Source organism: Pleurodeles waltl, chromosome 9 (genome assembly GCF_031143425.1).
Source record: "Pleurodeles waltl isolate 20211129_DDA chromosome 9, aPleWal1.hap1.20221129, whole genome shotgun sequence".
NCBI lineage: Eukaryota > Metazoa > Chordata > Amphibia > Caudata > Salamandridae > Pleurodeles > Pleurodeles waltl.
Window position 1 is genome coordinate 17718575 of NC_090448.1, and position 12872 is coordinate 17731446.

Sequence of the window (12872 nt, forward strand, 5' to 3'; positions counted from 1 at the left end):
AGGTCTCTAAACACCACCTGCCTATTGGTCAGTTTTTCCCATAAGTTATGGGATACAGTGGCATGGGTGCTACCCCAGGTCCCGGAGGGCATGCGGGACACTCGCACAAGCTATTAAAGATGGGAGAAATGCAGCAAAGTGTACATTAAGCTGTGGTTTGGACACAACTGACTCACAGGGTAGGGCGATTTCATCGACTGTGCCCCTTCTTCATCACCCCTGGCTACATACATCTGACTTTTCGGGGGATGTCCAGGCCAACCTTATGGACATGCCCTTCGATGGCTTGCACCTATTCAGTGAAAAGGCAGATTCAGCGCTAGAGGATTCTTGGACTACAGCCAGGTCCTTGGGCTTCTCGCCAGCAGTCTGCCTTTCGAGGCTTATGAAGGGGTGGGGTACCACGCCAGCCACCGTCCTCTGTCAGCATCCTGTGTGAGGATGAGATCGTGGTACCTTCAGAACCAGAGGGTATGGCCAGAAGTCGTCAATCACTCAGCCCCCCCTCCTCCACAGCAGCCAAGTCCTCCTAGTATGAATCTGCAAGACCACACGCTTTCAGTTTGAGGGAGGATTTGATTTCATCTTCCTCACTGGTGGTCCATAACATCGGACAAATGGGTCTTGCAGATCATACAGAAGGGCTATTACCTCTCCTTCCAGTCTTTCCCTCCCTCTATGCCTCCATTAAAAGAACGGCTAATGGAGGATCATTTAGTCTTGCTCCGCAAGGAAGTTACGGCTCTCTTGGCCAAGGGAGCCATAGAAAGGGTCCCGATGTCCGAAGTAGGCAGTGGTTGTTATTCTTGCTACTTTCTGATTCCAAAATAGGGTGAAGACCCTTGTTCTATCTTGGATTTAAGGGATGTCCATCTCGTCCTCAAAACTGAGGAATTCAAGATGCTTAATCTTGCTCGGGTCTTGTATGTAATAGTACAAAAAGACTGGATGGTAGTGCTGGACTTTCAGGATGCGTATTTTCACATCCCCATCCTTCCTGCCCTCAGGCGCTACTTGCGGTTCAAGGTGGGCCACAAGCACTTTCAGTTTACTGTGCCTCCCTTCAGTTTCACCAGTGCCCTTCGGGTGTTCACAGAAGTGATGGCGGTGGTAGCATCTTATCTGCGCAGGTTAGGGATTTCTGTATTCCCCCTACCTCGATGACTGACTGGTTGTTGAAGGCTCTCACACCCGAGGCTTTAGTCACCCACCTTCAGACTACGGCAGACCTCCTGCATTCGCTGGGGTTTACTATACCTGACACACCTGACTCCCTCTCAGAAGCTCCCTTTCATCAGGGCTGTTCTGGATACACTGAAGTTTCGGGCTTATCCTCCTGAGTAGCGGGTCCAAGATATTCGAATTGTTAACGCGTCCCTTTATTACTAATTTACTCACTTTGGGACTCGTTTTAGGCCAATGAATCTTTTGACCCTGAATGAAGACACCTTAGGACGAGATAGCTAATCAACATGTCAGTCAATATGTAAATAATGTCATCAATATTTATTAAAAGAATGCAATTCACCTTAGTCAATGACATTTAATGAAACTCAGGAAACACCATGACCTTACAGTCATGAATTACCACACCAGTTTAGTACGATTTTGTGAAGTTTTATTCCCTATTGATTACAATTCTACTAGCAAGTTTATTAGACTCAAAACCAAGAAGCACATTAGCATAGTCACAATATGGCAACTCTGATAAGATTTCATCAAAGCAAGAATCACAAACATTAGAATATAACACGGAGTCAGCATAGGTTATCTTTAGCAGAGTAACATCACCACGTTATTCAACAAAGCACAGATTTGGTCATTTGTCTATTTGCGTCAGTTTAGTGAACCCTCTCAACTAACCTCTAATTAGCATTGGCATGTTGGGCTTCATGCAAAACAATTTAGTAACACCAATTTGGAAAACATCTAACTATGGTCTCTGTTAAAAGAAGCAGTTGGTACCTAGAAAGGAAAAGCAAACCGACAATCACAATTTCATTGTCATATAGTTACCCTCCGTTTGGGTCAGCACTCGGGTTCGGTCTTCGTCCTCAGGACATCAGTTGATTCGCCATCAGCCGGGAACTAAGTAAACTTAAGTAAAATTAGCAAGTCACTAAGCCAAGTGACAGTGTCTGGATCATAGCAAATCGCATCAGCATCTCCCCCTCTCCTAGTCTCCTACTCCCTAGTTCTAATTTACTTCCTGGTGTCAAGGGTTTTTATCCCCTTTTCGTTGTACATTCCCCTAAAATTCAGTTGGACAAAGGGTTGCATCCCACTATCTTTAGCCAATTAACTTCACATTAGCTCATCGAATTTGTCCCCCCATAACAGTTCTCACATTTTATTGGTCCTTATGATTGACGTCTTTAGCGGGTGGAATGTCCGGAATGATTTCATACTCTCGTGGTCCTTTGCACATCTTGGGTCAGTGGCTCCATTGTCTGTACCGGTTCAGGCGACCTTGTACCTACGACTGGTCTACAGTGTTGCATTCAGCTAAAATGTTTCTATAAGCAAGTCGAATTTCATGAGAACCGGATCTACTACAGTTACATTCAGCTTCTAGTTTGGAGAAAATAAGAGTTCATGTCCTTTAGCAAGCCAGCACTCTGCACGTTAGAAAACACATTTAATATGAGAGCCAGGCAGCTAGGCCTCAACTCATGCTAACTAAGGCCTTATGATTTATTAGCAAAAACCTTTACATATATCTATTATCATTAGTGTAAAATCATATCATAGTATAGCATTTCAACATTATTAGTCAGTTTCATTAGTCCCTGTATATATTGGCGGCCACTCCCCGTTGGCACATTTCATGTGCACGTTTTAGCAAAATACATTAATACAGTTTCTATGCGGCATTATACATTAGTTCATAACCATTTTATGTTAATATTGAATATATATGCTACGCTCTCTCAAAGGTATGGTACCGATGTTTGTGCCGCTGTCCTGGATTTTGGTGAGACAGAGTCTGAGGCTGCTGGGCCTCATGGCCTCCTGCATCCTGTTAGTCAAGCTTGCCAGATGCCATATGAGGGCTCTGCAGTGGGACCTGAAGTTCCAGTGGACACAGCATCAGGGGAATCTCACCGATAGTTCAGATCTCTGAGAAAACTGCAAAAGACCTGCAGTGGTGGTTAGAGAACTACGATTGGGTCCGAGGCAGACTCCTCTCTCTTCCCCAACCAGATCTCACAGTAGTGACCATATCCAACTAAAGCATTAGCTTTGTTTAATAACTAGTAGTATCTACTATTGCAGTAGTTAGACATTAAATGATGCTATTCTGTACTGATATCGATCTGCAGCAATAGCAGCGTTTAATATCCAACTAAAGCGTTTTTTATCAACAGCATTTTCTGCAGAATAGCATCTGCAACAATAGATTTTGTTTAGAATCTATCTTTAGCAATACATTCAGGAAAAGCATAATTTAATATCTACAGCAATATAGAAGTACAGCAGTTACCTAGTTTAATACCTCTTCAGCAAAATAAACCGCAATAGCATTAATATCTCTCACACCTGTAGCTCAGCGGATACAAACCTGTGGCGTAAACCTCGTGAATTATGCTGACACATCACTTGACCAATCAGTTCTATTTCCATTTGAGGCTTTCCATAATTGTATGCAGGACATCACCACTTGTCTGGTTGAAACTCCTTAAAATGTAACTTATACAGGACCAAAATACTGTGTTCCATCAGCAGTCCCTCGTGCATTATCTCAGGTGACTTCAGTCAGGCAGTGCCAGTCCCTGTGCCCACAACCTCTGGTTCCTTATTGATGGGGTTCTAGCTCGTTCTAGTTATGTGAACAGACTGACGGCCATGGTGATACTCCTTAAAAACCTAACCTCCTTTTCCAAGGCCATCCCAGCCTCTTGTGGTGCAGATCTCTATTCTGAGCAGGCAAGATTATTCACATTTACGTAATTTTGGGTTCCTCTGGTTACTCCCTCAAACCTCTTTATCGAATCCAAGCCGCTGCTGCTAGACTTCTGTCTCGGCCTCGACAATCCTCTGCTTGTGATTCACTGGGCTCTGTACTGTGGTTATCCTACCTTTTTAAAAGGACTTTTTCGATCCCTCTGTATAGTACACCAGGTGACATCACCTGGACATCAATATCTTCAACAGAAATTAAAACCGTACCATCCCAAGTATATTTTGCTTTCTTTTAATGCTTACCTGCTAAGTTTAAAAAGGTACAAGCGGGGGAAGGGCCTTTTCTTTTCAAGTTGCGCGCCTCTGGAACAATCTTCCTCTCTCTTTTTCTCTGCTCTGCTCCACTAGGGAGCTGTTGCCATTCAGGTAAGTTTTAAAAAGTGTTTTCCAGCTGAACAGGTTTTTATGTGGCTGTTATCAGCCCCAGTGTAATTTGAAGGTGTCAGTTGTGCTTTAAAAGTGTGTTTTTTGGTTAAATAACTTGTAATAATGATGCCTGTACTCTCTCCATAGCAATGCCTGGACTGATTGAATCCCAGCAGTATTAATGCTAATAAATAAACCTCGGTGGGGTATTGTAGGTTAGTGGACTATTGTATTCAGTGCACGGCTACTCAGCCTTTCGTGCTACTGAAGCCGATAAACTATTTGAGTTGGCTAATGACCAACATCTGTTAATCTCTAGAATGCCCAAAGGTTAACGTGACTTTTACAAATACAGGTTATGTTAACTATGCATGTAAAATGTGCACACGCGTGATAACACATTTGTGATTGCTAGACAATAGTAGTAAACATGTGTAATAGATGAACACTACAGTTATCAGTACATGTAAAGGCAGATAACTGTAGTAACCGTACACATACTTGCTAGTTTCCAGCGGTAGCAATGACTGTAATGGCTGCCACCTAGCACTAAGCACACCTGTGAAGGGTAATGAGGCGATACTACCTCCATCAATGCTGGCAGTAGCTTGAAAACAGCAATAACAATGTTAGTAGTGGCTGAATAGTAACAGTGCTTATATGTGGACTCTAACAGTGCCCACACTTGGAGTGGCTGGGCGCTAGCCGGGTTACTGCTTGGCATGGCTGGGCGCTAGCCGGGTTACTGCTTGGCATGGCTGGGCGCTAGCCGGGTTACTGCTTGGCATGGCTGGGCGCTAGCCGGGTTACTGCTTGGCATGGCTGGGCGCTAGCCGGGTTACTACTTGAATTGCCGAAATAGTAGCAGTAGCCACTCTGGTAACTAGAGGGTGCTAGTGGTATCAACACTTGTAATTGCTGGACAGTAGCAATAACAGTGTTAGGGATGGCTGGACACTCGGTATTCATGCTTGTAATGTCTGGACACCTGAGAGTTCACACCTGTAATAGCTGGACCATAGCTCTAGCAGGGCTGAGTGCCTGTAATGCGGTGGCACTCAGTACTAATGCTTGTAATTTCTGGGCCCTTGTAATAGCTGGGTCACAGCACTAGTATTGCCAGGTGCCCGTAGGGCTGGACTGTCGCTTTAATAGCTCTTGTAATGTCTTCATGCTCTTGGTTCTTAGCATCCTTCCTCACCATCTCCTCGCCCCTGGGAACTCTGGGTGCATCATGCCTTGAGGCAGTGGTTCTACAGACTAGGGCAGATGTTATTATGTGGTTGTGCTGAAGTTGCAAGTCTCATGGCCAGTATAGGCACAGAGCGGCTGTTGGTCCTGTTCAAGGTCCTGTGATGAGTCCCATCACATTGCAGTGGTCTGTATGCTGCTAGTCCTGTCCAGGGGTGATAGGAGTCTCATCAGACATTGCAGTGGTCTGTAGGCTGTAAAGACTCTGCTCCTTTTGCGACTGCAAGGAAGAAGTTGGGAACTGATAATTACAGCTCACTAATTGCAAGATTTGCTGTGAACTGGAAACGTACACCATGCAGTTTCTACACTTGACTGTGTGAACTTTTAAGTGGATTTTCTGATCGATACTGTTGGCATGGGGGAGATATAGACTTTTTTCTATTTTAGGAAGTGTGTTTGCATCAAGTTAGTTCATCAGAACGATTTAGAATTTTCTGCTGGGTTTACTGTGCTGCTCCAGCATTTGCACCCAGGATTTCTACTTGAAATCTTTTTTTCTCTGATTTGTTTTTTTTGTTCTGGTTTTTAATGTAAAACCTAATCATTTAGGTTTGAGCTGCTTATTCGAGCCATTCCCAGCAAACTTCGAATTGAGTTCTGTCTGCTCAAAACCTACCTCCTCAAGTTTCAGTGCTGGCAGCTGAACACCCCCATTGCCTACCCCAGTATGTTGATTTTATTCTACACTAATTATGTTGGCCCAAAGTGTGTAGGATTGTAGTCCCAAGGTGCCTACACAAAGATGGGACCTTAGCTTCTTGCGTAGTTCAAATGAGAAGGAGCCTCTGTGTTAAGGGAGGTTGTTCAGTGTCTTGGGAGCGATTGTAGGAGAATGAGTGACATCCAGTTCTTCTTTTGCAGATGCAGGGAGTGTGTACCAATGAGGCAGAGGTTAGATGTCGGGTGGGTTGCTGAGTCTTTGCAGCTGTTCAGTTCTTCTGGTCCTGTGTTGTGTAGGGCATTGTATGTGTGAGAGAAGCTTTGAATTATCTGCGCTTGTGAATGGGGAGCCAGTAAAGCATGCTGAGGTACGGTGTTATGTGGGAGGTCGATTAGAAGCCTTACAGTGGTCCACAGTAGTCTGTAGTACGGGGATTCTGGCATAGTGTGTTGCCATAGTCCAGACAGCTGGTGTTGTGTTGGAATAACATTCCGTCTGTTCTGAGGCACCATTTGAAGATCTTTTGCAGCATGCACTCTGCGTTGACTTGAGCTGTCACGTTGAGCTTCTCGTCGAGATGCTCCCTAGGTTTCTAGCATGGTCTGTGGGCATTGGTTCTACCTCTCACTCACGGCTACCAGGTGGAGTTCATGGGGAGAGCTAGCTGCCGACCACCATTATTTCCATCTTGTCAGAGCTGAGCCTCAGGCAGTTGGTTTGCTTCCAGTCTGCTACTATGGCCATGCTTGAAGTTGATTCTTATGGTGGATGTCCTCAGCATAGGAGATGAGTGATGTCTTTTGAATCAGTGACGTTTGCTGGTGTGGGTCATGTAGCTGTTGAACAGGAGGAAATAAGGGAGATCTTTGAGGGACTCTCAGTTTCTTGGTCTCTGATGTGAATGGTGGCGTTCTGACTCTTCAGAAGATGCTAGGTAGGTACTGATGTTGATTTTTATATGGTGCAATAATCACCCAAGAGTGTACCCACGCAGTTGGGCAGGTGTGTACGTGAGTGGTCACTAGGATACTTGTACAAAGAGCCACGTCCTCCGCTTCTTGTGGAACTCTAAGTGAGGGGGAGGCTTTGATGTGTTGAGGGAGGTCATTCCATGTCTTGGGTGTGATGTAGGAAAATAAGTAGACTCTAGTTTTGTTTTAGCAGATGTTGAGTGTTTGCGAGTGCGACAGAGAATAGGTTTTCTGATGGGTTGGTGAAAGTGTATGCAGTGGTTCAGGTATTCTGCTTCTGTGCGGAGTAGGGCTTTGTATGTATGTGAAGTTTGAAAGCTTCACTGGCTCCCCATTCACAAGTGCAGCAGATTCAGAGTCACTGCTGCTTGCATCTGGTTGCCTGTGTAAGGTCCACATGTATTCTGTGTAGACAGTTAGTTCCGTTCATAACCTGTTAATTCTAGCCAATTTTCGAGGTTACCACTTCTCCTTTCCTTATGCAGACCTCTCAGAAGAGGGTGGATAGAGCCAGCAGGACAGCCATTCCACAGGCAATGCAGACATCCGCCCCCATGCTGCAAACCTGCCCTAGTAATGATGTGGCAGCTAACATGGCTTATACCAATAGATAGCCCTCGATACTGGATCCCTAGGTGCTTGTCTGTCTCTGCAGGATAGGTTTTGAAAAAGACCCTCGTATGTGAGCTCCCCTTGAGTCTGACTCTGACCCAATAACATTTTCCGTCATGCCTGTCCTTGTGTGCTACCATTTTAATAACGCTCGCAGGCTTTGATCCGATTAGATACTGCTATGGTTCATGAGCGGTGGCCCCTTCTGAGTCCGTGCTGGGCTCTGACCCCAGCTCTTTCACGTTTGTCTGGTTTTTGCCTCGTCTTTGTGGTGTTTTATTGTGACTGCTACAACGTCAAGTCTTCACATCGTTCTGAATTGCTTCTGTAGTTTCTTTCGCATTCTCCTTCCCTGTCCTTGATGGTGTTGGTCTATGTGCTCTTGATAACATGCTAATGTTCTAAGAAGGTTGGTGTGGACTACTGTGTTGTTGGGGCTGCCCCAGCTCAATGCAGACACTTCTGCTGTCCCGCTGCAATAACATTGTCGCTTAGCGGAAGCTCTAAATGCCTCTGTAGGTTTGGATATTGGAGCCCAGTGAGCATGTGGCCCACGCATGTGACTAAACTTCATCAACTGATTCATATTCAGATATTCATCCCACCAGTTGAGGTCCATAGTGTTTTTTTTCTTAGATCATATTATAGTGCATTAATCTAGCCAGTTGAAAAAGGGTTGTGCATTGGTTAATCCTTGCATGCATGGAACCCCTTGATTGGCCCCCTCCAGAGCTGCTAAGCCACCATCCAATATTTTTAGGGATGTGCAAGCTGTTGCAGTTCCTTTGCCAAATGATGCAGGCATTGATGAAAATTTTAAGATCTCTTTCCTGTTTCACGTGTTATTTGCCCTGCCTCTAAACTGAATTTGGAGCCAGTCCCGTTACCATCAGCGTACATTGTGTGGCGGCAGGTTACTTCAAGCAGTCCACTTTCTTGGCCTTCTTTCAAATCGCAGACTCCTGAACCTTTATGCTTTTCACCTTGAGACCTCTTCCAATGTTACACAACCCAATTCAGAATGATTATTTTTATTATTTTATGTAATTGTCCTCTTAATTGATATTTCGAGCTCCCTTGCGTTCAGTCCTTCTAAATCTGCTATTCCTGCTGAAACTCTACCTACGTCTTGGCTTATCATTGCATTGCGGACCGCTCCTCGCTTGATATCTGACTGTTAATGCCTCCTTTCAGACAAATTAATGGAGATCCAAATTTTTGCAAGTTTTGTTACTGCATGCTCCGGTTTGGTCAGTCTCTTGCCCTAGTGGCCTTAGCACCGATCACTTTGTTTTACGATCCAGTTTCCAGTTAGGTCTATATATCCCCAAGTCTGTTTGTGACAAATGGGCTAACATGATGAATGCTGCTCCATGAGTCACTCATAAGTGTCTGAGAGCAAGAGAACAAACCATGTGGACTTGTTAATGTTAAATCTTTGATCTATATTTTCCACTGCCATTTCAGCATCCTCTTGGTTCCAACTTGCCAACTGGAGACCTTGTCTTAATGAACCAAACCAAATGAGCAGGCGCTGTGCTTCTGTCTCTTGCAAACTGTGCCACTGCACACTATGCTTGTATCAAGGTTGGCTTCAGGTGGCAGGTTACTTGCATGTGCCAATGCTTTGAGCTGCCCTGCTACGTGGTCAGTTTTTTTCTTGGCGAGCTAGAGCAATCTGGATATATTCCTGGAAAGATTTTGAGTCTCATTTTGGGTACTCTCCCTCCATGGCTCCGTATTTGAGAGTAGGCACGGCAATGACCTCCGTCAGCTAAAGTCTTCAAGAACTGGTAACTTTATGTGCATACTGACTCCAGCATCCATTCTCTTTCTCTGCCCCAGATCAGTGGACCCTTCCCTACAAGGATCGTCTGTCTCTACAGACTTTGGCAGCTGGCAGATGGTATCGGAGGGTGGCAGTGTTCATGAGCAGGGGATGCTGAGCACCGGCACCTCCTTCCCCTTCTTCTTCCCGGATGACCTCCCTAACAATTCTTTGTAAGTGGACTCAAAAATCAGAAGCCTGGTATGTTGTGTGACCAGGCTGGGAACCCTGGAGATAATTGCATTACACTTATATGGGTGTTTTTGTTCGGGTGACGTAACTACACACACAGTTAAGATACAGACTGTCATAGCAGTTTCTTTATTGCAAATATTTTTTTGGGTGCTCTCTATTTGTAAAGCACTTTCAAATTGCAAGAGTTAGTATTGTGACAGTGTAGAGTTTTTTTTTTTTTTGGTCCAGCTTTTATAGACCATTTGATGTTTATGCAAGTTGTGCCTCTTGGTGTATTTCGTTAGTTCCCGCACAAGTTATGGTAATCTCCCATGTGTTTTACCTATTGATATGCAACAACTGATATTCTGCTTAACTGTACATTTAGTACTTTTTTTTTTTTTTAGGTGCAGTTTGCTATGTACATTTTATTTTTTATTATTTTGAACAGTGGTGAGTTATCAGCTTTGGTGTGTGTTTGAGTTGATCAACATGGTTAAACATTTTGAATATTGATTTTTAGATTGAAAAGAACCGGCAAGCACCATGATGCCTGTTATGTCTGGAAGAAATGTCCCACTGCATTTTAAATGATCCTGCACCATTGTTTAATTTTTTTAATATGTGCAGGGGTCCAATAAACTTGCCCGGAGGCTACTGCTGCATGTGCCACCTCAAGTCCCTGTCAAATAGCAGTACCAACAACACCTACTTACCATTACAGTCCTACAAAAGTTAGTTTGGACTAAACTGGGTGACTCAAAGCCATAAGAATGCCCTGAGCACTCTGGCATTTTTTTAAAATTGTTTGTTGAATAGTTAAACACTTTGCTCCAAAATAGAGTAACCGTGCCATCATGTGGAAGGCTTGCAGTAATACGTACCAGTGTTACGAAATAAGTGCCAGCACCGGCAAACACTGGTATAAATTAAGCACTATCCTCCACAATGATACTCTGTTGTACATTTGCCTGCAGTTTAAGAGCAAAATCTGTTCCACTTGTTTATCTGTTCTGTAGTGCATATTTATTTCCTGCTTTTCATACTTGATCCAATTTGGAGTTTTTCTTCACTCCACACTGTCCTTTCCATATCTCATGTATCCACCCACAGTAGAAGCTATTCATAGTACCTTTCTATTCAATTATTCAGCATCTAGCCTTGTCAGTGTGAACTAAATCATCTGTAAAGTATTTTACTGAAAAGTTTATATATTTATTGCAATTATTAATTCGGTGTACCGTCGCTTCTCACATGTATTTTCACATTCATTCCTTGAGGTACCTTCAGTGACGGGTGTATGCCTGTTCACTGAGAAGCTTTCAATTATGATTCAATAAAGCCTTTTCTGCCCTACAGTGCCAAAACAAAATCTTACAAAAGATATTCACCTCTATTCAAATTTTAACTTATGCTGGCTGTAAATCAGTTGCGTTAAAACACCTTTTTTTTATTAGCTACAATTACTATTCTGCAATTGAGAAAGCGGTTTAGAAATTTATGAATGAGTGGCACTAAATGACATTTAACATTTAAACCAAAAAAACTATTCGAGCTCTGAAAAGTTCCTTGAAAAGTGTTGATTCCGGGCAATCCTCAAATCATGCCAAAAAGTGAAATTTTAGTTTTATTTATTTACAACACAGACAGAACTAGCTTGGTAGGCTATGTCCAATCCTGTAATAAGAATCTTAAACTGGCTTGGATGGAACCAGTTCTTTTCAGAATCACTCACTTTAAGGAATTTTTTTTTTTTTTTTTTTTAATGTCCTGTGTATCACACATCTGTTAGAGGTGATGGAGTATTGTACCTCCAAAACCCTGCCTAGATAGGGTTGACACTTTAAACCGAATGACTAGCATATTGGTAGCCCCTCTGATCAGTCTCCTTTCTCAGTGCTAACTTTGAAGGTGCTATGACCTTTTATGTCCAAGACTGATCACAAAGTATGCATGTGACCACTGTGGCCCAAGCACTCCACAAATCTAGCATCTGTGGTGGCTTGTCAAGAAAGAAACCATTACTCAAGACAGCTACATTGATCCCTGTTTGAAGGATTCAAAGATCAGTTCACGCCGACATGCAACTTGTTGACAATCCATGTTTTGTGTTGTAAATAAAAGTAAAATTGAACTTTGTGGCATAATTTGAGGGTTGTCGTGCATCAACTCTTCAAGGCACTTTTTTTTTTTTTTTAAATATTGATGGCCATTTATTACCAATTGCGTATTGCTAGGGTTGTTTTCTTATTAAAACATCTGTACATTAAATATTGCCGTGAACCTACCAAGGAAGTAGCTCATGGGAGTGAAGCCTAATCCTGTTACTGTTTTTGTGGACAGAGTTCATATAAAAAAGAACAACTTGTTTAAATCTGAAGTGTTTATTGAATTCTGGAACTCTGATTTCACCCACACTCCACATTCTAGAATCAAAGGAGATGTAGATTTTCTGTAGGTACTTTAGATGTTTCTGCTTTTTCCCCCTCACCCATCCATGTGATAAACCTATTTGTGAGGGGCGGAGAATACCCTGAATTACAAAGCAGGAACCCACCATAAGTAGATCAGCTTAACAGCTTTGTCCCAGTCTTCTGGAGGTCTTGAAGTTCAGAAACTTTCTAAGTCCCAGGTGCTCAAAGGTGGTACAAGTCAATTCAGATGTGTCCAAGTATTCCAGTACCTCAGAAATAGCAATTAGGGGCCACAATGTGGTCCTGCAGTAGGGTCTGGTCCAGTCCAGATGGTACCGGTCAGCTGGGAGTTGCAGGAAAAGATCTCGTATAGCTTTTTGTGGCTCTGTAGAAACAGGAGGCTGGCCAACTGACTGTTAGCATCCACTTCTTTGTCCTGGGTACAAGGTCCAATCCTTCAGGGCTCGTCTTAGGTCAGACAGCTGGTCTATTACTTTTCTGTTCCTGAGGTCCAGCAATGAGCTGATGAGTGGCAATGGATGCCGCATTTGTCTGGTGCTCTCTTGTGGGTAGAGGGTGACTCGTGGCCCCTTCTTTATCAATGGGGTGAAAGTTCCCCAAAGTTACCT

The 12872-nt window shown here is 43.5% G+C and overlaps 1 protein-coding gene across 4 annotated transcripts in view; it reads left to right on the forward strand.

The window, feature by feature from the left end:
* The window catches only part of MTMR14 (myotubularin related protein 14), a 166144-nt gene that overhangs the window by 132406 nt on the left and 20866 nt on the right, over window positions 1-12872 (forward strand). For 2 of the 4 annotated variants that reach the window (XM_069206136.1, XM_069206138.1), the window contains one exon: window positions 9673-9828. The exons of the other annotated variants lie outside the window; for them this stretch is intronic. In XM_069206136.1, the coding sequence (XP_069062237.1) occupies window positions 9673-9828 (156 nt within the window). The remainder of the gene's footprint in view (window positions 1-9672; window positions 9829-12872) is intronic. 4 annotated transcript variants of the gene reach the window in all.